The 26,859-nt window shown below is 30.9% G+C and overlaps 3 protein-coding genes and 1 non-coding gene across 4 annotated transcripts; all 4 read left to right on the top strand.

Annotated features, from left to right (window-relative positions):
• The first annotated feature begins 2,505 nt into the window (after nucleotides 1-2,505).
• Nucleotides 2,506-6,599, top strand: LOC125811457 (protein CfxQ homolog). Its single transcript, XM_049490950.1, has 7 exons — nucleotides 2,506-2,815; nucleotides 4,122-4,232; nucleotides 4,353-4,451; nucleotides 4,543-4,653; nucleotides 4,731-5,034; nucleotides 5,428-5,567; nucleotides 5,655-6,599. The coding sequence occupies exons 1-7, from the start codon at nucleotides 2,678-2,680 to the stop codon at nucleotides 6,201-6,203; spliced, it is 1,452 nt and encodes a 483-aa protein (XP_049346907.1). The 5' UTR covers nucleotides 2,506-2,677; the 3' UTR covers nucleotides 6,204-6,599.
• Nucleotides 6,600-7,598: 999 nt separating this feature from the next.
• On the top strand, nucleotides 7,599-13,349 carry LOC125811460 (uncharacterized). The gene is made up of 5 exons (XM_049490954.1): nucleotides 7,599-8,000; nucleotides 8,532-8,569; nucleotides 11,453-11,723; nucleotides 12,096-12,379; nucleotides 12,808-13,349. Exons 1-5 carry the CDS (start codon nucleotides 7,674-7,676, stop codon nucleotides 13,241-13,243), a joined length of 1,356 nt encoding a protein of 451 aa, XP_049346911.1. The 5' UTR covers nucleotides 7,599-7,673; the 3' UTR covers nucleotides 13,244-13,349.
• A 944-nt stretch (nucleotides 13,350-14,293) lies between these two features.
• On the top strand, nucleotides 14,294-14,375 carry TRNAS-GCU (transfer RNA serine (anticodon GCU)). The gene has a single exon. It is a non-coding gene; the product is annotated as a tRNA-Ser (tRNA).
• A 9,899-nt stretch (nucleotides 14,376-24,274) lies between these two features.
• Nucleotides 24,275-25,579, top strand: LOC125811474 (transcription repressor OFP8). Its single transcript, XM_049490973.1, has 2 exons — nucleotides 24,275-24,607; nucleotides 25,006-25,579. Exons 1-2 carry the CDS (start codon nucleotides 24,328-24,330, stop codon nucleotides 25,566-25,568), a joined length of 843 nt encoding a protein of 280 aa, XP_049346930.1. The 5' UTR covers nucleotides 24,275-24,327; the 3' UTR covers nucleotides 25,569-25,579.
• The last annotated feature ends 1,280 nt before the right edge of the window (nucleotides 25,580-26,859 follow it).

Below are 26,859 nucleotides of genomic sequence, written 5' to 3'. Positions count from 1 at the left end.
ACGTTGGTCCAATTTCAATTAATTAAGAATAAATTTAAAATAGAAAAACTCTATCTAAGGTCTTTTTTTTTTTTTTTACGGAAAAACAGCGTTTTGCACCTACACTTACGTTTGCCCTACCTTGTTTATATTTTAAAAATAAATCTTATTAATAATATTTTAAAAACTCTAAACTATTATTATTTCACGTAATTGTTTCATAACAATAAATGAAGAAAAAAAACTCTTCTAATTTGTGAAAATAATAATTAAAAAAATTATTTTTGATATAGAAATCGAATAAAATTAAATGGAAGAGTATTACCTAACCGACAATTGCGGAATTGGCTATAAAAGATTAATCAATTTCTGGTTTTAAAGAAATAAATGACATTATTAAATTGACCTCAGAAAAGGATAAAGTTGTGTGACCAAAAACATAATAATGGAAGAATTTACCAATCATAGTTTGGTCATATTGTCATTATTTTTTGTTGGAAAGAAAAACCATGTGAATGACAGCGTGATTATAGGAACTTTTATTAGAAAATAATATTAATGTCGTAACAATTTTTCCTTCCTACCTCATACCTATTAACCTATTTTATAGGAGGCAAATTCATAATTTGAAATTTCCCGATTTTGATATTATAAAAAAATTAAGATGGGAGAAATATATTGATAATTTTTTAAGATTTATTACTAATATATTTTATTTAAATATTTGAATTATCATGTATTTCAATTAGATAGTTTTTATTTAAATTTTGAAAATAATTATGTGTGTACACCCTCAAACGTTTAATATGCACATTATAAGTTAGTCATATCTAAACACATATAATTAGTGAGGTGAAATATTAGAAGTGATTGACTTTTCTAAGTAATGGATGCTTGAAAACATGCATATGAACTTTCAAAAATTTTGAGCAAAAATATCTAGTAAACACACTTTAACAAATCTAAGAGATTATTGATGTTCTCGCCACTTCTTAATTCATTCGATTCCCGCTAGACAAAATAGTCTTGTAGTTGTATGGTTCAACTACACATTCACTTCACATACAACAAAAACAAAATGCTAAGTAATAGAATTAGTGAACTCATCATGCTCATGATCTGAAGATTGTAGGTTCCAAACCAACAAATTTAGTATGGCGAGTTATCTGTTATTTTAAGTCGATCTACCTCAAAAATGTTTTTAAAAATTGTAAACTCTAAAAAAACATTTATATTTCTCAAAGAGATACCTTTGATTTCTGCTTATTTTCTGTTTCATTCTATACATGGGCCAACAGAAAAAAAAAAACCCGCTTTTATTGGGCCTTGTGCAATTTTGGCCCAATCCAATAATGATGGACTTGATGGCTAATATGTTTTGCAGAAATCCACCATGCAGAACACCTTTGCGGGTTAGCCAGTTCGTCTAGTAATTGATTATTGATTTAACGTAGATTATTTCGTCCTAACTTTATAATTCATATGTCCAACACAATGTTCAAAGTCTAACATTCTTGCAAGCTTTGAATTTTTCCTATTCTGGCAAAGAGGTCATCAATCAAGTGAAATGTATTCGCCTCTTCTTCTTCTTGTCCTCTTATACTTTCGTTCTTCATATTATTGTATTCAAAATTGAAATAAGCTCTTTTTTATCAATCTTGATAATGATTTGAAGATTTATTCGACAGAGAGGATGTCTTGTTACCAATACCAAGGTTGAATGAATCATTTCTCTCGATGACAACAAAAAAGACAGTTTGGCATAAGTCAAAAGAGAAAGCAAAGAGAAATTCCATTTTAGGAAGAAAAAGGGCACATCTAAATGAAGGACCCTCAGACAAGTCTAATTCAAGAGATGAAAATGGCCCAAAAGATCGTCTATTATTATTTTATATTCACTACCAACGTCAGACTTCTTATGAGATCCATATCAAATTTAAACAGATTTAACCAATATACTTCAAATTCTATTTATTTTTAGAGGTGATGCCATGATGACAAATAACATATAAACTATTTATTCCATTTCATTTTGATTATCTTTTTTAGCCTATTTAGTAAAAAAATACAATCTTTTTTCTCTTTTGATAATTTTTTAATGGGAAAAGTTTCAAATATGCCATCAAATTTTGAGAAAAAAGTTCATCTATGAATAAATAATGACATGAATGAACCTTTTCTCAAACAAAAATAACATAGATGAACTAAATTTTTAACAAATGACGTAAATAATTTTTTTTCTCAAAGTTTGATGATAGACACATTTGAGCGTTTTTCTCCTTTTTAATTTTGACTTTTCATATGATATGTTTAAAATTATAAAATAAAAAATATTTTAATATATATTACATTCAATCAATTTAAGACCATATAAAATTTATGTATTTTTTTTTTTTCCTAAACTCCGTTGAGTCAAAATAAGGAAGGTGCCATGTGATGCTTATTGCTATTGGTATCCAGCTATGAAAGCGACCCAATTAGAATTTTCTAAAAAAATTAGCGGCCACAGCTGCTAGATTTCGCCGAGTTTTCGTGTACCAAATGACTCACCTATGACTTGTTTGACAAAATTCCCCTGAGAGAAAAAAAGTTTCTTGTGTTTACCCTTTTCCCTTCAATCTCTGTTCTGTTCTTGAGAGAGAGAGAGAGAGAGAGAGAGAGAGGGGAAACAAAGATAGGAAGAAGAAACAGAAAAGAAATGCAGAGGACAAGGGATCAACGTTCAAGATCTTCCAGACCCATTACCATTCATGGGTTAGCACAATCTGGGGATGTTGTTGCCTTTAAAAAGTTGCTTAATGACAACCCTTTTCTTCTTAATGAACGCAACCCTGTTGTAAGATCTCTATCTTGCTCTCTTTGGCTTTATGTATAAGTTCTAATATTTTGCTATATGTACACAATCTTTCTTGGCTTTAGCATTTTCATTAAACGGGTTGTTTTTATACATTGGATCATAAAGGTGGGTTCTTTTTATCTGTTCGAGCTTTGGTGGACAGTGTGAACTTTGCACATACCCTGTTTATGTGTTAAAAAAATCATGAAATGTCTATAAATATTTGATTTTGAACCCGGTTATTAAATTGGACTATAGGAACCCATAAACTTTAAATCTTGGATCTCCCTCTCACTAGCACGTATCTGGTGGAATTAGTCAAGGTGCGGAAGATGGCATGGACAAGGCGATTATAGGAAAAAGAATATTTGTAGGCTTTATGTATCTAAAGATGTTGGTAAAAAGAAATGTATCTTCAAAGAAGCCAATTTTGCACAAAGAAAATGTGTATTAAAGACCCCCTTAGTTATTGGATAATGCAATTATGTATACCGTGTCATCTGAGGAAATTCCAGTTGAATATCGAGATAAAATCCTCTGGGTTATGCTTTATGCATGCATTTGGGAGCTCGAACCATCAAGCAATTTGGGGCAAGATTAATAGTGACAACAATGAATAAAGCTTAAAAACATTTGAGATATAAGAATATCCTTATGCATCTTCCACTTTATTGGCTATTAAGAAAAGAGGAAGATGCATAAGGATATCCGTATTATTCTCATATGCACAGCCATGGACAAAAATCAGTTTGCCTGTGTAATGCATCTATATTGGTTATTGAATTTTAAAAAGCTTTTTTTTTAGCTTGTATGTTCTGTTGAAAATCTAAATGTGCAATGCTAATACATAATAACACAGTTGCTTTGGTAAATGGGTGGGATGGAGCTTAGCTAAATGGTTATTTGGTTGCCAATTCAATAGAGTTAATTGTACTATGCTAGTGTAGTATGTGACTGCAGGTATGGAATATCATGGTCAAATGGTGATATACAACTTCTTATTTGGAGTTATGTCCTGCCCTTTATTGTTTCATGATATTGGTGTTTTACTTAGTTATGGAGTTAGATTTGAGGCTGATACAAGTAGTCGCTGGGGTTATGGTGCCTTTGATTTTTCTTGCTATAAAGTTCCATTACGAAGTTCCTAAAGGGAGGGAATGAAACAGGGTACTGATAGTTTTGTTAAAGTTTGAAAGAGCTGGCTACTGATCATATTTACCTGGTCATAGTCTTGTGAAAGCTAGACTAGATGATTGCTTGTGAAAAGTATTTTCTTTAATATTGTTTGCTACTTTTCTGGATGCAGATGGTGCAGACGCCTCTTCATGTTGCTGCTGGTTACAACAATGTCGAAATACTCAAGTTTTTGCTCAGTTGGCCTGGCCCAGAGAAGGTGGAGCTGGAAGCCAAGAACATGGTACGTGAAGGAATCTACCAATTGCATACAGTTGCATATCCTTTTAGAGTTGACTGGGCTTTGCACTCTTGTAACTTCTTGCTTTCTTGTTTTCTGGGGTTAATATTCTGTGCATTGCAGTACGGAGAGACACCATTGCACATGGCAGCCAAGAATGGTTGTAATGAAACAGCAAAGATGCTTCTTGCTCATGGTGCTCTTGTTGAAGCCAGAGCCAATGTGTGTATGTTTACTGCTTCAGTCGTGATTGGACCATGAACACGTGCTTCTTTATTTGTTCTAATTTTCATTTTCATGTGGCTTTTTGCAGAATGGGATGACTCCGCTGCACCTTGCTGTTTGGCACTCACTACGAGCCGAAGATTATTCAACAGTAAAGACATTGTTGGAGTATAACGCGGATTGTAGTGCTGAAGATGATGTATGATAGATTCCATTTATTAAAAACATCCCGTTCCTTTTCTGGTCATTGCTAATAATGAAATATATGGAGTGCAGGAGGGAAAGACCCCTATAAATCATCTCTCTCAAGGCCCTGGAAATGAAAAATTGTGCGAACTTCTCCACCAGTATCTTGATGAACAAAGAAAACGTAAAGCCATTGAAGCATGTAGCCAGACCAAAGCTAAAATGGATGAACTGGAAAGTGAATTATCTAAAATAGTGGGGCTAGATGAACTTAAACTGCAACTCCGCAAATGGGCAAAGGGGATGCTCTTGGATGAGAGGCGTAAGGCCCTAGGGCTTAAAATCGGTGCAAGAAGACCACCCCATATGGCTTTCCTTGGTAACCCTGGAACAGGTAATCATGTCTACATTACAATTTATGAAGAAAGCATCTTTAGTGATATGTTCTATCATCAATCATCAGAATTTTAACTATTTGTTCCAATACGGCATCGTACAATGTTTCACCTGGTCTATTTATTGAAAGGGTGGGGGCCAATTACTAATGGAATTCCTTGTCTGCTCTCTGTAAAATACTCACATAGTATTAAAGAGAAGCAAAATGATTAGGTGAAAAACTTATAGAAATAAAGAGCATACCTTGTAGCTCCTGGTTACGTCAGGGATACTGTTGAATGTAGGATGTGTTACACCTTCTTTTACTTTTTGGTGTATGCCTTGCAAACTTGTGTATTTGATGAATATCTTGTAGTTTGATTTATAAGATTTTGTGATGGTACTATTACAGGAAAAACTATGGTTGCTCGAATTCTTGGAAAATTGCTTCATATGGTGGGGATTCTTCCCACCAATAAGGTGACAGAGGTGCAGAGAACCGATCTGGTTGGTGAATTTGTTGGTCATACAGGGCCAAAGACAAGGAGAAAGGTAAGCTTTCCATGACTCTTGAAATTCTTGCACATTTCCCATAAATATTTTATCTTTTGGCTCACCAAGTCTTGGGCAAATATGCAGATCCAAGAAGCTGAAGGGGGGATTCTTTTTGTTGATGAAGCCTATCGATTAATACCTATGCAGAAGTCGGATGACAAGGACTATGGTTTGGAAGCACTAGAAGAGATAATGTCTGTTATGGACAGCGGGAAAATTGTAGTAATTTTTGCAGGTTACAGTGAACCAATGAAGCGCGTGATCACTTCTAATGAAGGTTTCTGTAGAAGAGTAACAAAGTTTTTCCATTTTGACAACTTTAGCTCTGAAGACCTTGCCACAATTCTTCATCTTAAAATGACCAATCAAGCCGATTGTAGCTTGCTATACGGATTTAAGTTGCATCCTTCATGTAGCGTTGATGCTGTTGCAGCACTTATCAAGGAAGAAACCACTGAAAAACAGCGCAAGGAGATGAATGGAGGTCTGGTCGATCCATTGCTAGTTAATGCAAGAGAGAATTTGGACCTGAGACTCAGTTTTGACTGTATAGACTCAGAAGAACTACTAACGATTACTCCAGAGGATTTAAAAGCTGGTCTTCAATTGTTATCGCAAACAGGAGTAGCTTAGTCCTGACTTCTCTCCGAGCCAAATAGAGTGTTGAACAACGAGTTGCCACAGAAGTTATACGTAATATTTTGGGAAGCAAGTTATAGAGATTCTCATATATCCAACCTTGGAATGGATGTTAGCTAGAGGTAGATTATCGCAGGCTTGCAGGTCTGTCTGTTCTCCATGGATTACTTCCTCATGAATTTCTCTCTTCTTTTTTCGCATATTGCAACCTTGCATTAGTTAGTTCATTGCATTCATTCTTGCTTTTTTTAAATATCCATTTAAATTATTTATTATGCTTAGGATATTCTTCATGTTGTTTGTTATAGGTTGGATGAAAATTGTTGTACTGAACTGCTACAAAAAAATGTTATCTTTGTAATGTTAAGAAGTTGTGTAGTTTTTGGGGTTCCTTCTAGTACTCCATTTCGTCAATTTTTTGTTATATTGATTCTCTGAGGCTCTATCGGAAACAGTTTCTCTACCTTCACAAGGTAGGAACAAGGTTTTTGTAGACACCACTTTCTTCGAACCACTAGGTGTTGATTCTCTAAATATTTCATCACAGAGGGAGAATTGTTCTTTGAGGATCCTATAAGTTCTTAGTCAGAGAATATTTTAATAACGCCTTAATTCTAAGCAAGTTGAGATCGACTATATGAATTTTCACTATCTATATCGATCCAACTAAGCTTTGTATTATTTCAACTTGATAAATAATTTGTTTCTCTAGCACTTTTAGTTCTTTACGTTTTCTGCATATAAATTTCTAACAAGCTTAAAAGATTCCTAGCAAACATTAGATATCATTTCTTAGTTAGCAACATCAGCAACGACCAACTAGAGTATACGCATACCTTACTTCAACAACGACCAACTAGAGTATATGCATACCTTACTTCTACCTATTAGAGATAAAAAAATCATTTTCAATAGATTCTCACTTACAATAAAATATTTTCGTGCCATTTGAAAAGGGAATATATAAATGTGAACAACAACAATAGAATAATTTAAAATGAAGTGCAATACTCAACACATAAGAGATAACTATTCAAAGATTTCTCATATGTTATTTTCTAATTTTCTTATAAATAAAAATAAAGATCTCTCTGATGAAAAAAGACACAAACTAAAAATAAATAGAGAGGTAGAAAATCAATTGACACGATAGAGGAAATGAGTGAACAAGTTCTTTAGAAATCAATCTAGTTTCAACTTGTGAATAAATAAGACATGCAAGTGTGACCGAATTGATTGAATAAGTGATCTCGCAAATGAAGAATTTTAGATTCAAAATTTTTGTGCAAGTTAATAACACAAAAAATAATTTAAAAAAAAACATAAATAAGCTTCGACTTTGCGTGCAAAATAGCCACAAGGCAAACCAGAAAGCAACTAAGAGTAACAGATTTTTTTTTCATCACTCCATTTCTCTTCACCATATCCTCTTCTCTCTCTTTCTCTCTCTAAAAGGGAAGAGCTATGGTTCATCGCGCTCTCTCTCTACTCTCTTCAACGTCTCCATCTTCAATTCCTTCAAATTTCAACTCCGATTCACCTTCCCCGTCGTTTTCCTTCCGGCGAATTCCTCGTTTTCCGAAGCTCAACGTCTTGTCGAGGCAGGTATTGATTGATAATAACAACAATGACTCGCCGGAGCAATTCCTGCAGAATAATTCGATTGCTGATTTTATGAGGTTCAAAAAAGGAACCAGCTCTGATGATAGCGTTAGCACAGCTGAATTGCAAACCGCCGTTGTGACTTACCGGAAGAAATTCCCTTGGTCTCTTCTTCAACCTTTTCTCCAGGTTAAAATTCCTCTCACTGAACTTTCAGAGATAGTGTGTTTAGGTGTGTATTATACTAGGCATTATTCCATTTAGACACTTGAACTAAGAGTGTTTTAATTGATAACGTCAATTCCTAATAAAGTATTCTAATTAGACAGTTTCGGCTCAAATTTTAGAATTCCTTTTTTTTGCGTTTGTTCTCATTAGTCTATTAGTCTATGGTTAGTTAACCGTATAAAATGTCATTTATTGTAACTTAACTATTTAATAGACGAATGGAAACTCGCGCGGAAGTTATTTTAAAATTTGAATTGAAAGTGTCTAATTGGAACACTTTACACTAGTAGTGGGGTGTTTGATAGGAACAAGGCTTAGTTGAGTGTTAAAATGGTATATCCTGACTAGTTTAAGGAGTTGGCTATGTAAACACACGTGGTTTACATTGGACTTAGATGCGAGTTGTATTAGAGAAATGATTCAATATTTGCTACATTTTTGTGAATTCAAATTCTGAAGTTTGATTGTGATTGTGAAATTCTGATTGTGTAGGTTGATTTGGTGTCGACAATACACATTGCTGATAAAGAGTAAGTTCAATCTCTCAGAATCCAGAAAAATGTTGTGGAGCTTCATGTTATGTGATAGGAAGTGAGATTATTTCTATTTTAGCTTGATTGTAGAGATCTAGATTGATTACTTATGAATTCATCATCAATTAGTTGAAGAAGTTAAGATTATCTTTTCTTGTGATGGTTGCCTTGAACATGGTAGCATCTATGTTTTATGTGAAATACCAAACAAAATAGCAACTTTTTGTAAAGGTTGACACACAAGACATATGTGAGGAATTAGAAATGTATATGATAAACTAGTTATAATGCTGTATAACTCAGTTTGTATGAATGAAAAGTAATTGATTGGATAATGTTGCACATTTTTGTCGTTACTCTCAAATGGTAATGGATAGTATCCATGCCAAAGTGGTAATTGTGTTCCCTTATATTTTAAGATTTTTGCTATGCATTTAGTGACTTTAATATGGAGGTGAATTTGTGAAGATTCTGTTTGTTAAACTTGTCCCATCGTTTGATCATTGGGTGAAGTGAGTGCCAAAAGATATCCTTATTCCCCCTTTAAGATCTAGGCAACAACAACAACAATGTCTAATCCCAAGTTAGTTTGGGTTGGTTATATGAATCCTCACAACCCATTTGCTCAACTGGAAAATCATCAAACACTAGTAGTTCTATACATTTTCTACTAACATACAAATCTCAAAAAGATTAAAGACTCTTAGCAAACATTGAATCTAACTTAAATTACCAACATGACGAAAGTTTAATTCCAACTGATTGCCAAGTCTTCATGAATTTCAAGAGATAGGCAATTTTTCTCTTTGTGCTTTTAGGTCTATCTCATCGCCTTTTAAGACTTCCAATTATTGTGGCTGTACCACTATGAACTGATGCATTTGGAGGTTTACATAGTAAATGAAAACCCCATCTCAAATGACAATTCTCTTAATCTGGAAGAGCTCTGCTTTATCTTCTATTGAGATCTGTCTAAAAGGAGCTTTTTTACTTCCTCTTCATACGTTAGATCCTTGAATGTTGGATATGGCATATCAGATTTATTGGGGCCTTAAAGAAGAATGATTAGTTACAACTACAACTATTCATACTGGGAATTTTTCCCTACTTGTCTTTTTCCTTAAAACATCATCTCAAATAACTTTCTCTAATTCCATGAAGTGCTCTGCTCTATGTTCTATTGAAATATGTCCAAAAGGAGATTTTTTGTTTCCTCTTCGTACATTAGATCCTTGAATGTAGGAAATCAGACTTATTGGGGCTTTAAAGGATGGCTAGTAACTAGTTACAATTACAACTATTCATACTGGAAATTTTGTGCTACTTGTCTTTGTCCTTCTACTTAGATATTTGGATGTCTCTAAAAAATATATATATGCTCTTGACTCTTTGTACCTATTTCAGAATGTAATTATTTCTCATCTTGTCTAACAATTGTGTGGCCACACATCCATCTTAACATATGCATTTTGCGACACTCATCTTGTTGATATGTTGGACCTTAGAGGTCCATCATTTACTCCCGTATAACATTACTGGTCTTAAAAAAAACTCTATAGAAATTGCCTTCCATTTTGGTAGTTATCCTCGTATGGCATAACAATCCAGTAGTACTCACTTAGCGAAGAAACAAACACTCTAGTAGCACTTCTCCATTTCAACTGTCCTATTTTAATTTTCTGTGCCACAGTTTATGGATTGTACCATTCTCTTGGAACATCAAATCTAGACATCAGAAGTTTTTGCATTTGGCACTATAATCTCATCTCAACTTCACTCTTATATTGTTGAAACTTGCATTGTATATATTTTGTCTTACTTATACTTATTTTAAAACTCTTATTTTGTGGAGTGCTCTTTCATAGTTTGAACTTTTGGTCGATACCTTCGCTAGTTTCGTTCATTGGTACATATTGTCTGCACATAGCATACACACCGAATGACATCTTCTATACTGTTAGTTACTTCATCTATAGTTAGGGTAAACTAATACATATTTTATGCAAATCCCTGGTGTGAACTGGTTTATATGAAACTTTTTTGTATCCTACCACTGTTTTCGTCACACTTGTGATGCTCCGCCACAATCTTATTTGTTACATTTATATATTTGATATGGATTCTTCCTTCTTCAACACACACATTACATTCTTTGGTATAGTTCACTTTCTTGAGGTTAATGAATATCATGTGCTGTTCATTCTTTATCTGCCTTTGAATTCCCATCATTCTTCTTAGTTATGAATGCTCTTGTCAAATTGAAAATCATCCTTTCCTTGTTATAGATGCAAATCATTGCTAACTACTTCCACTAAAATTCCTAATTGCATGGGGGTCCCTGTTGTTGGAATAAGTATGTTCTCAAAGAGTTGTTGTATTGGTATTTTTGGTGTTGCAATTTTCTGTACTTTCTAACTTCTTGAGCCAATAGTTTTTCATTTTATTGTTTCCATGCAAAACCGTGATTAGCAATTGGGTAGTTAATGTCGGTTGAAGAATCATTCTAAGTTCGGTTGCTTAACCATATCAAACGATAACAGTACATTCAACTTATGGCTACTAATCTATGATCTGTCAGGTTATCAGAAGGATTTGATAGAAGTAATCATTGTTTCGATAATTAATTATAGTTCCATACCTTCATGAATCAGTTTTTGTGTAGTGTGTGATTGCTTATCTACCATAGCTTCTATCTTGATTCTGTCTCGTGATCATGGTTATCTAATTTTTGTCCCATAATGTTTTATCTGATATCTTTATGTGTATCCTGATGTCAAGTATGGTCCATGGGAAACATCTTAACAACCTGCTATTTCTCTATCATTTTTTTTGATCTTGTCTGACAGAACAGTTGAACTTGGATTGATATTGTATTTGCAGGTACTTTGCGGCCCTCCAAAAGGAACTTGAACCATATGATTGCATTCTCTATGAGATGGTAGCCAGCAGAGAAAGTTTAGACAGTAGAAAAAGTTCTATTTCTAGGAAGAAACTAAAAAGTTCAAGATCACGGGGATTTAATATTATAGGATTCATCCAACGGCAGATGGCAAGATTTCTCACCCTTGATTTCCAACTAGATTGTCTCGACTATGAGGGTGAGAATTGGTATCATGCGGATCTTGATTTTGAGACCTTCAAGTTACTCCAGGTACTCTATGTGATAACTTTGATGCTAAGTCCTTTACTTGTTAAACAAATTGCTGATTATTCATGATGTTCACACACTTGTAGCCTCTCTGTCACTTCCCTTGGTTCATTTCATGTCCATTTGAGCGCATGACACTTGATTTATGTATATCTCTATAGTATGGATTGAAAGTTGATTTATATGTATGTACATATGGTGTGTGTATGAATATATTATTTGTAATTTTGTAGGTCAGACCAACATTTCTAGTTTTCTCTTTTTAAACGTGCCATTTTTATCTTTCTTTTATCAGTTTTTTTCTAGTGCAAGTATATATTAATTCTATGTCCACACAACCGGATGATCTCACCATGTTATATATAACCTTTTCAGATTGAAAGAGGCGAGAGCTTCTTCACATTTGCCAGAGATATGACACTTAGATCAACAAAAGCTCTTGTGCAGCCTACAATCCCAGATGATCTTGACCCTTGGAGATCCAAACTTCTATGGGCTTCTCGGGTGCTGCCGATGCCTCTTGTTGGACTTCTTATCATTGGAGGTGTTTGTACAGATGTGAAAAGCCAACCATCTGAATATCCTGAACTAGAAGCCTTGTCTAGACTTGATTTTGGTGCTGCAATGAAGGTCTTCCTAGCAAAGCGACTAACATCCGAGTAAGTTTATTTTGGGCAGTCAAAATTGAGTTTTGGTGTTGTAGCTGTCTAGAATATTTTTATTGTTCTCTCTTCTTTATCCAATGAGAATAAGAAATATCATAAAGAAAGTACCTCCATGAAAAAATGCAAAAAGGAGATGCAATGGGGCTCTTTCACGGACACCCTCCTCCCTCCTTAGCACATGTAATTCATGAATGCAAACTTAGATCATACAGTCTATAGGTTTTTGCATCGACGGAAAGGATAACTCTCCAGATAATCGCCTTTGCTCAATGCTAATTTTTGTTTACATTTTCCTTGCCTGTAATGCTTACAATTATTTATTGTTTCTTGTCTTCATTTAAGATCAAAGCTTCTTTTGTTCATGCTTGGTAATCCCTCTCTTCATTTACTAAGGTAGTAACGCCTTCCCATTATACATGTAGATTCACACAGGTCACAGCTGATGTAGAAGCGGAATCTGTTATCATCGGAGAGAGAAACAAAGCTGCATTAGAAGCACTTCAAAGAGCTATGAACGAGGGTTATAATAAGATTGCTATCCTTTACGGTGGTGGGCACATGCCAGATTTGGGACGTAGACTACGAGAAGAGTTTGACCTTGTCCCTTCTGAAGTACAGTGGATAACTGCCTGGTCCATCACGAACCGCAACCTAACAACCAATTCACTTCCTTTGTTGAAACAAATGGCAGAAGTTTCAGGTTGGCCTCTTAATCGATATCAGACTTTAGCTCTGCTAATTTTCTCTTCTGTTCTTGCATTGGATCTTTGGTTTTGGGAACTCTTCTTTGGTACTACAGCTAATTGGGTTTCTCAAGTTGCATCAGACATTTCTCAATATGTTCATATGCACAATTGATGTGATTAAATTTATTAAAACAATTGGGTCAATGAAGCCTTGTGTACATATTTCTGGATTCTATAGTTATATATATATATATATTCTAGAACAGTATTTTTTTTCTCTTGGATTCTTGTTATTATAAGGTTATATATCCTTCATTTTACATATGGGACTTGGGGTTGTTTGTTTGTGTTCTTGGCCTTCATAACTAACAGGAGTACTAGTTTGGACATATGATCGAAATGGAATAGTCCTAAAAATTGAATGTCATGAAAACTTTTTTGATCTGTTTTTTTCATTTTATTACCTGGTGTCTGGTACCTGCTTTGGAGCTTGATTTAATCTGGATTCGCACAGGAAAATCCCAATGATCAAATGCTTTCTACCAGAAATGACTTCATTTCTAAGACTACAACCCGAGATATTTGGTTATGATTGTACGATAACCTTTCAAGTTGTTTCCATATTCAATATAAATGTATGTTAAAATCAAGCAGAACCTACATGGTAGAGGAAGATTAAAGAATTCATTTCCAAGCCTGATACAAAACAACCAAACAAAAATTGTTTTCGAAACTATTTAAATTAAAATAACATACTTAAAACAGAGAAACAACACTAAAGAGTTCCACAGGCAATAGCCCTCTGCCCTCCCACGGCTTTAGTTGGTAAAAATGTGGTACACGATATATGGGTTAAATGTACGTTACGAGTTCAAACTCCTGCAACAAACAAGGTAGTTAAGTGGATAAAGATAAGAGGATGAACTCATTATCCATTGAGTTTCGAACCTCCTGTCACTATCATTTTGGAAGATTTCTTAATTATTAAAGAGAAAAGAGTTTTACATATGTATGGGTTAGGCGCTTACAAATTCGAACCTATTTAGCTGGAGAATGATCTACGAGTGGACTCATTATTATCGAGTTTCAAACCTTGAATTACTATAAGTAGACTCATTTATTATCGAGTTTCGAACCTTGTGTCACTACTCACTAGCCTTCAAAAAAAATGGAGAAAGCAGCAAACATTCTTATATATCTTTACTTAAACAATTAACAACTTGTCGCTTTGGCCGAGTGGTTAAGGCGTGTGCCTGCTAAGTACATGGGGTTTCCCCGCGAGAGTTCGAATCTCTCAGGCGACGTTATTTTTTTGCCATCCTCGAACTCTGGATATGGAGCGATTTATGTAAGACTTAGTCGCTTTTGATATGTAGCGCTTTATCCTTTTGCCATCCTCGAAACCTGGATATGGAGCGATTTATCCTTCAAAGTGAGACTTAGTCGCCTTTGATATGTAGCGCTTTATCCTTCAAAGTGAAACTTAGTTGCTTTTGATATGTAGCGCTTCATCCTTCAAATAAGACTTTTGTAAAACTCACCTTCGATATGGAGCGATTTATCCTTCAAAGTGAGATTTAGTCGCCTTTGATATGAAGCACTTTATCTTTCAAATAAGACTTTTCAATGTAAAATTCGCCTTCGATATGGAGCGATTTATCCTTCGTAAAATCAAATTAGTTGACCATCAAAGCGGATACCGAACACTAAGTAAAAAAATAATAAAAAAATAAAGAGTATATATGTATAATGTATAATGTTACTAGTACAATTTAATTTTTATGTGTTAAAGAGTACAATTTACTCTTTATGTATTTCTCAGTGTCACTAGTACAAAAAATTAATCATAAATTTGAGCAAATTGAGAGACATATTTCACTATGACAAGTACTTCACATAATAGTGTACAAAAAAAACAAATGCACACATTCAAATTGCTGTCCTAAAGTTTGTCCAATATATATTGTCAACTCACAAATTGTTGTCCACCGGCTAGGGGTGTACATGATCGGGTTGGTTCGGGTTTTTCAAATATCAAACCAAACTATTTGTGTAAAAAATTTAATAAACCAAACCAAACTAATAAAATTCAGATTTTTCAACCTCGGGTTCATTCAGGTTTTTCAAATACCAAACCAAACCATTGTGTCGAATTTTTAAATTTATAAATCAAACCAAACTAATAAACCTCAGAATTTTTAAAATTTTTGGATTTTTTCGATAAAGTATGCATACAAACATATAATTAACTTGTGCTCCAAATATTTCTTTAGTCCAACCAAAATACAATTATCTAAGGTGTTTCTTAAGAAAATAACACAAAATATGAGATGAGTACTGATGACACTAAAATATTCAATAAAAAATAATAATGAAATCATCATATAAAATAAATATTGCAAAGTCATAATGAAAATGATCATAATTTAAAAGTACTAAATCATGCTAAAATAAGTTTAATAAGTGTTAGTTACATTACTAAATATTTAAGGAAAATTAAAATTAAATTATGTATTTTAATTGTCTAAACCAATGTAAAACTAAAGAACAAATATTCAATATTATTGTCATTCTTAGTGTTGAATTGATTTTCTTTTTGCATTAGTATTAATTTGATTTTGATTTAAGTGTTTTTATAATTATCGACATCTATGAACTATAATCTTATTGGACCATTTCGAATTCTAAGTTTTAAACTTGAAATAATATATTAAAAATAAAAACTATGAAATATTATAAGAAATATTTTAAAATTATATCAAAGTAAATATTTTTATGTATAAAATAAAATTTTAAAATTACATATATAATGTCAGGTTGGTTTGGTCTCGGGTTGGTTTTTTTAGTTAAAACCAACCCAACCCAAATATAGTCGATTTTTTTTCCAATACCAAACCAAGTCAAACCAAACCACTAGTCGGATTTTTTTCGGTTTGAATCGATTTGCGATTTGGTTCGATTTTTGGTTCGGTTTTGTACACCCCTATGGCTCCAGGTAGGGGTGTTCATGGTTTGGATAAAAACCGATCCAAATCGAAAAACCAAACCAAACCGATTTAATTAAGATTTTGGTTTGGTTTTAGATTGTTAAGAATCGATAGTGTTTGGTTTGATAGATTGTGGTTTTGTTCGAAAATAATCGAAGAAATAACCAAACCGAACCAACAAGTTATATACATAAATTTTATTATTATACATACATAATATATTATATTCATAAACAATTTTAAAGATTTTATATATGTTTCATCAAAATTTATTTATAATTTACTTATGAAAGAAAAAATGTCTAAGGTGAGAACATTTTTCTTATTGGTTTCATGTATATGAGTGTCTATGAAAATTCTTTGTGGGACTGAAAATGTCATTGTCTCTTCCTTCTATGCCAAAATAGTGAATTTTGAAGTTTTATTCAGTAAATTCAATGATCGAAAGTTTTGTAATGCCAGTCATTCTAACTATTTTTTTATTTGAATGTCTTGTTGTCACTTTTTTCACGTTTTGAATGAATTGTTTCTTTTATTTTTGTGTATGGTTAAATGTTAATAACCGAAAAATCAAATCAAAACCAAAAACAACCAAACCGATAAATGTATATTATATTTAATTTGGCTTGGTTTTGATAATTTTAAAATCGATTAAATTGGTTTAGTTTTGGTTTTGACCAATAACCGACCCAAACCAAACCGTGAACACCCCTAGCTCCAGAAATGTTGAAGTACATATTCAAATTGTATTGATAGATAAAAATAAAAAAATCATTTCATAATCAATGTATATAACTTAAACGCTTATATTATTTATGTGTTGTTGCGGAGCTACCAACTCTAACTAAGAGATCTGAAAAAATATAAATTCGCACAGCGAGTGAATACACTTCACTATATAGTAACGGAATTCAACGATTTATAAATACAAAGAAAAAAATATATTTTTACCCTATTTATCTAATAAATAAGATTTGAAATGTCTAATAATTTATAGAAAAAGGAAAAATGAAAAAACATTGACAGAATAGTATTTTCATGAGTTCTGAATGAGGTCTGACCATAATGCTTCTGAACTGACCTCCCATATAAAGTTACTTGTTGAGTCTGTTTAGAGTAATTTCCCTGGATAGTCACCCATGTTTGGGAAATTACCTTGAAATGTCCCTTATGTTTATTTTAGGATCACAATATCACCCAATTTTTACCTCTTTTCCTCAAAATATACTTACACAAAAAAAACATTATCTCTCTCCTAATAGGATGCAATGTCACATTATTCCTTTTTCATTATTAAAATTTTTTTAAAAAAAATTTAGACAACCCATAATACCTAGTAAAAAAAATTACATAGCCCAAAAATTTCTACCCTAGTTCTAGGGAATTAGGCGGCAAATCCAAATATGAGCTCCTCCGATTCTTCAAGAAAATATGTGGCTTCCTCCGATTTTTCAAGCGATATAATGTTTTTATATGGATACTAATGGGCAATGGCACCTTTTTGTTGAGTCCGGAGTCAAAAGTGTAGCTTTTTTTCTTTAAAAAATAAAAACGGCACATCAAAAAAAAAATTAACCAAAAGGAGAAAATCGCTCCTGACGGAGCGATTTTGTTCTGACAAAAATTGAAGCTGCTCCGCTAAAAGAAATAAAAATCTCTGCCAATTTTCTCAAAAAAATATTTTTTCTTTAAAATTGCTGCTATAACAGTGTTTTTATATTAAAAAAAATAAAAGCAAAGTCGCTGCTATTGCAGCGATTTTGTTTAAGAAATTTTAAAAAAAAAGTTCTGAAATTAAATCGCTGCTATAGCAGCAATTTTGTTTAAGAAATTTTTTTTAAAAAAAAAAATTCTACCCTTGCATAGAATTTAATAAAAATTAAAAAAATAAATAAAACTGAAGCCAGCGATTTTCATAAAAAGCTTTTTTTAAAAAAATCTTTACCCTTTCAGCGATTTAAATGAAAATTAAAAAGAAAAAAAAAACTAAAAATCGCTGCTTCGGCATCGATTTTTTCTTTAAAAAACTTATTTTTTTTTAAATGGCTGCCGCCGGAAATTTATGTAATTTAAAACTTGTTCTTTATGTTTTTTTTTTTTTAATTCCTTAACAAAAAATCGCTGCTATAGCAGCGATTTCACTTCTTTTTTTTTATAAATAAAAACCCTGCTATAGCAGCGATTTTAAAGAAATAATAAAAAAAAAATTTAGAAAATCGCTGCCAAATGCAGCAATTTTTATTTCTTTTAACGGAACGGCGTCAATTTTTGTTAAAAGAAAATCGATCCATCAGGAGGGATTTTGCCCTTTTGATTAAATTTTTTTTTGATTAGCCCTTTTTGTTTTTTGAAGGAAAAATATGACCCTTTTAGCTTCGGACTCCCGTTTTGTTGATATTTTAATTCATTAGAGTAATAAGGTAACCATATTGTCAAACTACAAAGGATATAATGTTTTTAAAGAATTTTATAAAATCTTAATAATGAAAAAGGAATTAAAAAAATGTTAATAATAAAAAAGGAATAATGTGACATGGCATCCTATTAGGAGAGAGATAATATTTTTTTTGTGTCAAGTATATTTTGAGGAAAAGAGGTAAAGTTGGGTGATATTGTGGTCCTAAAACAAACATAAGTGATATTCCTAGGTAATTTCCCAAACATGGGTGACTATCCAAGGAAATTACTCAGTCTGTTTACTTCAGTTCCAATTTATTAATTTTTTTTTATCACATTTAATGTTCATATCAAGACGAGGAAGGCGAGATTGAGATAATTTATATATGTGTTGAGCAGATGCATAAATATCTTTGTGAGGGAGCGTGAAAAGTTGGCTATGATAGGTTTAAGGAGAGGTAGGAGTCGATTTGTCGAAAAAGGGGAGAATTCATTAAGTTTGACACACCTTGAAGCTTATCAAGGAAATGACCCTAGCTAGGAGGATACAGAGGTCGAAGATTAGGTTAGTAGTTAGGTAGTCGAGCTTTGTTTAGTTTCTCTTCTCAGTATTATTATTATTATTATTCTATTTCCTATTATCTTATTATTTTTTTATTTTTTTATTACCTATTGATTTTTTATTCAGTTATTGTACTATATGTTATAGTTACCGTTCTTTTTCCCCCTATTTTCTACCTGACTTCTTTTACAATATATTGTATTTCCTTTTTCTTACTGATTTTGATATGGTTTACTTAAGCTGAAGATTTATTAAAAATAACCTCTCTATTTTCATAAAATAGGAATAAAATTACGTATATGTCACCCTCTCCAAATCCACTTCTGAAATTACATTAATACTTAGTATATGTACCAAACGACATAAGTACTAATCAACAATTGTATAATTTTTCAGCCAAATGATAAATTATACTAAGTTTTTGGTTGGGTGGTTAAGGAGAATTAGCAAACATTATTTACTAATTTTTCGGAGAATAAATTGTATTGATTTGAGGTAATATCTAATACAATTTTATTTTATTTTTTGAGGGGAACCAAATATAGACAATCAATTCCTTTTCTTTTTTTTTTCAAAAAGAATAAAATAAAATAAAGAATGTGTTTTTACTGGTGGTGTAGAGGTTAATGAATTAATTGTTAAATAATAATCAAAACTAAAGAGAGATAATTAAGCACAATATCTCAAACTATAGGAAAATATAGTACCACTAGTACAAACAATTAGGTTTTATAAAATTTGCTCTAAAATAAATTAAACCTTAAAGGGTTTAGAATATACACAATTCTTTTTAAATGTTTGTTCATATAGATGACACACAGTTAATCTAAAAAATCCACCTCTTGATTAAGGTAAATGACCACAAGAAACTTTATTCGAGAAGGAGATCGTGGATCGTGGTGATGAAACATATGAAACTTAACTCGAAGATTTCCCCCCTAGAATACGAATAAAATTTCACATTAGTCTATATATAAAGTGCATGGATACTCTAATAGTTTTTGAAAAAATCGTACGAATTTAACCCAAAATAAAATATTACCGCATATTAAAAGTATATATAAAATATATAAAATGAAAATTGAATGATGTATTGACTAATGGTAGGACAAGTAGATAAGCCTTTTAACTTCAAAATTTTCAGAGCCCATTTTGCTAGGTGACATACAAAAGCATCAAATCAAAGGAAAAAATCAAGAAGCAATGTCAAAGGCCATATATATTGTTTTTTTCTTGTCATATTGAGCTGAATTCAACTTTAGAAAGCTGAACCCATCACTTATTTTATGAAAAAAATGTCTCCTAGCTTTTGTATTACTTCTTCTATTACTCAAGAAGAAGTGCATGCATTTGTTTGTTTGCTTTTTGGAAGCTTCTATGATTTCAAGATGCTCTTGAAAATTGATAGATCTACCGACAAGGATTGTGGTGGAGTAGTAACATGTAAGTACTTATTCATCCTTAATTAGAGGTCACGAGTTTGAGTCTCTATGGGTACAGAGTCGCCTTTTTTAGGAGCACTTTACCGAACTTCTCGATATGAATTCAAATTTAATCGGACTACAAAATGTGTACCAAATACCGAATGAAAACCCAAAAAAAATAGTTTGAGAGATAGTGTAAGAGAAAGGGAGAAACTATATATTTAAATTTTAAATTTTTTTGTATATATACTGATAGTATCTTGCTGATTTGTTGTATGCTTCAAATATTCTTTATTTATACAGAGTGTCTATCAGAAACAATTTTTCTATATAATAAAAGTAGGGATTATAATAAGACATATCACGTTTTAGTCTATCCTTAATAAGAAATCTCGAGTTCAAATCTGTGTAGGAATAGAAATATTTTTGTTGAGAGCGACACCTTTAAAAAGAAGCATTGAAATGTGTGAATAATAATTTAGTCGAACCTTAAGACGAATACGGCGGATAAGTTTTTACCCTAGAGAGTAATAAGACATATCACATTTTAGTCTATTCTTAATCAGAAATTCGAGTTCAAATCTTTATAGGAATAGAAATATTTTTGTTGAGAGCAACACATTCAAAAATAAGCATTGAAATGTGTGAATACTAATTTAGTCGAACCTTAAGATGAATACAACAAATAAGTTTTTACCCTAGAGAGGTTAAAAAGATTGAGGTTAATGCAGTACTCTCCAAGATAAATAGTTCCTTGCTAAGGCAGTAAACTGCTGAGCAACAGGCCATAAGTATAATGACAAATATTCCAATATAGGGAAGTATAATTTATTGCTATTAATTACATATAAGAACATGGAAAAGGTGACAATTTTACCTTTGTCTTCCCATCTTGAATCTCATATTTCAAAAATATTTAAGTGGTTGTAAAGTTGTTTTGTATTATCAATGCTTTATAACGTATGATAGTAGATCGTAAGAGAGTTCAATGCATTAAGTTTTTGCTACGTACGGATTTTAGAGAAGTTATTATAGGCAACTTTATAATTTTGCATTTCTGTTAGAAGTTATTCTCATAGCTCAAACTCGTGATCTGAATACACAATTTTATAAACTTGTATTTCTGTTAGAAGGTATTTTCATAGCTCAAACTCATGATCTCCAGATCACATGACAATAACTTTATTAGTTACTCCAAGATTCCCCTTCAACGTTTAGTATAGTAGATTAATTATTAATTTTAGTTGAGTTTAAGTTATATATGTTGTTAGTATAAGGAAATTTTTATACAATCATGTCATCTTTATTTGTTATAGCAGATAATCTGTCTTATTTTCAAAATTACAAAATTCACATGTAAAGAGACTAACATGTAAATATTCATAATTGACCTATAACAACATGTAGCCCTTTATATCAAATCTGATATAATAATTTTAAAAATAGACTTATAATAACCTTTAATAACTTGTTCAATACATTAATAAGAGATTTACTTGTAATTATCTTATAATTTGCGACCACTTTGAGTAAATGCATGTTATATAAACATAAAACTTATTTCTCATGATGAGAAAGTGTACTCAAGGAGTTTCTTATTTGGATTTTAGTATAATTCTAATATCAAGACTTTGGAAATTTCATATTTTTGGAGATATTATTATGGTTTTTGTTACTTGGGAAAGTGATCAAGTGGAGTGGTTGTATTGCTTCTTTTGCAATTCCACTGGACATTTATTGCCAAATAGAACTCATTTTGAGTCTTTGGGATATGTCTCAAATATTTGGGTTAGATGTTTTTTAGAACAAAAATAATTCAATCTTTTGTTGTATTGTTTTATATACTTAGGCTGGTTGGACATATAATATGAACTCATGATACAAAGTTAAAGTTTTGTATGAATATGCAATTTGAATTTTTTTCAATTCTTATACAATCTTATCAAATGAACAAATCATAATTCATAAAACAAGATATCATTATATCCTAAGGCGCCTTATAAATCACATATTTACATGTTCCTCTTATGAATAAGTATTTGTAATTATAAACTTTCAAATACACATAATTTTATAAAAATCCACTAATCAACAACAGTAATAACTAGTTATTTTTCAATATAATTTCTTTCACATGGTACGAACAATCTCTTCACGCTGAGCAAAAGTCTTTTTTGCAAAATTTATTTATTTTTTATATTCCAAGTTAATCATGTTTTTTTGCTGTTGGAGAATTTGAAATTTGCAATCATATCCCAATTGATATACTTAATATATAAAAATATTTTATTTCAAACCTAATTGATATTCTATCCTAAAATTCAAAATATGAATTTTATATTTTGAATATACTTCTTTTACTAAAAAAAAAAAAAGTTCAAGACTTCGAGCATTGTAATTCTATTTTATTTATTCATATTATTAAGTGAGTTGGATCCTGTTTTTCAGCAGATTAATGTTTTCATTGACTATATATTATCTTGTTTTAATTACTATATTAATTACTACTTTATTGTTTCTGTTTGGAACGTTAATTAGTTGGATCATAAATTAATTGAGGTGATTTATTATTTTATTCATTTGAATTTTACTTTTTTAAAAAGTATTATTAGAAATATCATTTGTAGTTTGAATTCAAAATATCAATAAGTACTACTAACTTCTCATCTAATTTGAATTTTTTCTCCATAATTGGTCCCCTACATTCTATTTCTAGACTTCTAGTAGTATTATAATTATATATAGCATGTTTGGTGATTTTAATTAATCAAACTTTTTAGTGGTGATAAGACAATTTGTTGCTATATTCAAACTTTCGAACTGTTTTGAATTATTTTATTTGTTTTGAGAGTTTATCAAAAATTATTTTTCTATATCCGCGAGTTAAAGATAAAATATTATATTGAAAAAGGTTCAAACATATCTTTGAAGTATTTGAAATTGTGGTCTTTGTTTATAGTTTAGCTCATGTATGTCCTTATCATTTTATAGTTGGTCCAAATTAATATGTAATTAATTTAATTAAAACCCCTAAGTATCCCAATCAGCTAATTAATAATCAAGAAACGTTTCGTCATAGTTTTTTTACTCAGCACACTTATTTCAAATTCTGAAAAAATAATTTTTCTAATTGTGCCGAAGATCTATGGTAACTTCTCTATACGACAAAGGTAAGAGTAAGATATGCGTACACAATCCCCTTCCCTAGACTCTACTTGTGAAAAATATACTAGCTATATTGTTACTATAATAGCAAGAAATGTTTATCATAATTTACTCGCGCATTTATTTTAAATCATTTTCTGAAGAAAAATAAAAATAAATCTTGAATCGAGGACATATCAGAATCAACCTTTTAACTCCATACGATCTGCGTACACACTCTCCTTCCCTCAGACTCTACTCGTAAAAAATATATTGAGTATGTTATTATCATAATAAGTAAGAAATGACCAAATTTGTCCTTAAAGTATAGGAAGTTGAAAAAATATGTCTTTATTATTATATTGATGATCTCAATTAATTAATTTATTGAAAAGTCTGTTGATGAAGACCTATATGCATGAACTGTTTTCATATTTCAGGGGAAAAAGCTAAAGGTGGACTAAATTAGATGAGGTTGAATTTTGTGTGTTAAAAAGGGACAATAAAAAGGACAAAAAAACAGCAAAAAGTTGCACTATCTGACCATTTTTTAAAAAAATATAAAAAACTACTCATTTTTTGAAAACTGTTCTCTACGTGATCAATTTTATACTTTATATTATATATATATAAGTCTCCCACTCATACCCTAATAATTGTATAATAATTCTCTCTTCAAATTCAAAAACAAAAAAATAATTCTCTCTTGTTCTTCATCTTCTTTTTCTTTTTGTCTTTTCAAATGGAAAATAGATTTAAAATGAAAATCTCTAGTTTGTTTAAATCATCATTTGGTTCTTGTAAATCCAAGAATATTTCTGATGATATTGATAATAATAAAAAACCAGTTTTTCATACCCAAAATCATCAACATTATCAATTAGTTGATCTTTTCTCTCCCAAACCAAGTCCATTTCCTTCCATGTTTAGACACAAATGCCCTCAAAATCCACTTCCGAGCAGTGGTGTACGCAGAAATTTTTTACAAGCAGCAACATCAATCTATTGTCACAATTCAATTTGTAAGTGAGTTTTGGTTTCGATATTATATGTTGTTTTCTAGGCTATACTATACTTCTTGTCTCGAATTCATTCTTTACTATTGTATGATATGGTGCGCGGATTCTTTTTAAAAATATTGAATATATGTTTGACTCTTCAAAGACGATATTTTTAAAGAATTCGAGTAATATAAATCATATGTATATGCATCATTTTCTAGCATAGTATACTTATACGGAAAAAAAATTAAGTTCTATGCACTAACATAAGTAAAAGATAATCACACAATCATGTATAAATATGATATTCTATATGTTGTAACATATTAAAATATATAGATATATATAGTATGTTTTTTTTTTTTTTACGAAGCAGTGTTGGATAACATCTTGACTAAAAATGGTCTTTTTTTTTATAGTGGATACAAATGGACGAAAATGCCCTCCAGCATCACCACATTTTCCTCATGATGAGTATTCTCAAGAGAAGTGCAACTCCAAATATTATGAAAAGAATTCCAAGAAGAAAAATAAGAAGAAGAAATTCAAGAAAATGACAAATTCCAAAATTAAAAAATTTACTAATTTTGATGAAGAATTTGCTAATTTTCATTATAAAGGTCTTTTTAGTAGTGATGAAGAAAGTGAATTAGATGAAGATGACAATAATACCCTTTTCTCATCAAGGTCATTTACAAATTCTGATTCATCGGAATATTCTCTCCGGCGAAAACCACGGCGGCGGAGGGCGGCGAAAGGTGGCGTAAAGGGTAGTCTTGCGGTGGTGAAGAAATCAAAGGATCCTTATGGTGATTTTAGAGATTCAATGTTGGAAATGATTATGGAAAATCAAATATTTGGTGCAAAAGAACTTGAAAATTTATTAGAATGTTTTTTAAAATTAAATTCACAATATCATCATGAGGTAATTATTGATGTTTTTACTGAGATTTGTGAAGCTTTGTTTTCTAGTTTGTCTTAGGAAACAAAAAAATGTATTACAATATGTTTTGTTATGCAACTTTGTTGTTGTGTTTTGTGTTTTATTAAGAATGAGTAGTTAGTGCTATGTCTCGAGTTTGAGTTATGTGTATATGGGGTTATATCTGATTATGTGGAGTGTTTTATTTTTTTTAAGTGAGATATTTCAAATTTGAATTATTCGAATTTTGAAAAAAATATTGTACACCAGGTAGAAAATAATTAAGAAAATAACTAGTAGTGATAATCACTTGGCTAGAAGTAATTTACTATATTTTTTATCAAATAATAAAAGGTTAGGCACTTATAGTACTTTTTTAAAAAATAATCTAAAGAATGTAGTAACTAAAATATATAGTTTTTTTAATGTAAAATCTCTTACACTATTGATGTATTTTAGTTTGTTGTAGTAAATCGTCTGCATTATATTTTCTTTTATATATTACTAATCACATTTATTACGTATAATTATATGCTATTATTAGAAATAGTTTTTTTATTTTCACAAAATATATATAAGGCGACGTAAGTATTTTTTTTCTAGATCTTACTTGTTAATAATAACTACAAATCAGATACTTAGATAATTTAAGGTAAATTTGATAATAAAAAATAAAAATAAAAAATACTAGTAGTACATAACTTAAATTAAAATAATTATTTGTAGAGATAGTCCGTGAGAAGATTGTGATAATAGTAAATCAAAAAGAGCAGAAGAAAAAGTGAGAGCATAGATTTGATAATAGACTGACAATAAAAGGCAAAAAATGACAAAAATAAATTTTCATGGATGGTTCTAAAAGGTGTTTTCACTTTACAAAACATTTGATTGATGTAAAATATTGCATTTGTCTCATTTTTAGTAATTTTTTTCAAATATTTTGACTTATTAAACTTGCTTTTGACACAAAATTCAAAATGAAAACAAGAATTTTTTATTTTTTTAAAAAGATGAGATTTGAATTTAATGGTTCAAAACTGAAAAAAGAGTAGATTCTTAGTTTTTGAATAAGTTAGTTATATTTACTAGATAAAATTTTTATTCAAATCAAATTTTTGGTTACAGTTATTGGTTAAAATATATTAGGTATCTATTTATATCCAATTCATATAAAATAAGAATGAATCAAAATTTAACTAGCTTTTATTAATCTATCCGAATTCAATAGAGTTGCCTGCAATTATCTTTAATGTGTTATTTTTTGTATTGACAAAAATTAAACTCTTTTATATATTAATTATGATATTATTAGGTAAAAATAAAGAAACAATTTGTTATATTTGATTAAAAT

This window comes from Solanum verrucosum, unplaced genomic scaffold (assembly GCF_900185275.1).
Source record: "Solanum verrucosum unplaced genomic scaffold, falcon-dt-bn FXZP01000238.1, whole genome shotgun sequence".
Lineage (NCBI taxonomy): Eukaryota > Viridiplantae > Streptophyta > Magnoliopsida > Solanales > Solanaceae > Solanum > Solanum verrucosum.
Note: the sequence above shows the minus strand (reverse complement) of the source record. Positions and strands in the feature narration are given on the sequence as shown.

Excerpts from the sequence above, each read along its gene's own strand:
- LOC125811457 (XM_049490950.1), top strand. The coding sequence starts at position 2,678 with ATGCAGAGGACAAGGGATCAACGTTCAAGATCTTCCAGACCCATTACC. Across the intron at positions 2,816-4,121 it reads TTAATGAACGCAACCCTGTT|ATGGTGCAGACGCCTCTTCA; the intron begins GTAAGATCTCTA and ends TTCTGGATGCAG. Across the intron at positions 4,654-4,730 it reads ATTGTAGTGCTGAAGATGAT|GAGGGAAAGACCCCTATAAA; the intron begins GTATGATAGATT and ends TATGGAGTGCAG.
- LOC125811474 (XM_049490973.1), top strand. The coding sequence starts at position 24,328 with ATGGAAAATAGATTTAAAATGAAAATCTCTAGTTTGTTTAAATCATCA. Across the intron at positions 24,608-25,005 it reads CTATTGTCACAATTCAATTT|TGGATACAAATGGACGAAAA; the intron begins GTAAGTGAGTTT and ends TTTTTTTTATAG.
- LOC125811460 (XM_049490954.1), top strand. The coding sequence starts at position 7,674 with ATGGTTCATCGCGCTCTCTCTCTACTCTCTTCAACGTCTCCATCTTCA. Across the intron at positions 8,570-11,452 it reads ATACACATTGCTGATAAAGA|GTACTTTGCGGCCCTCCAAA; the intron begins GTAAGTTCAATC and ends TTGTATTTGCAG. Across the intron at positions 12,380-12,807 it reads GCAAAGCGACTAACATCCGA|ATTCACACAGGTCACAGCTG; the intron begins GTAAGTTTATTT and ends TTATACATGTAG.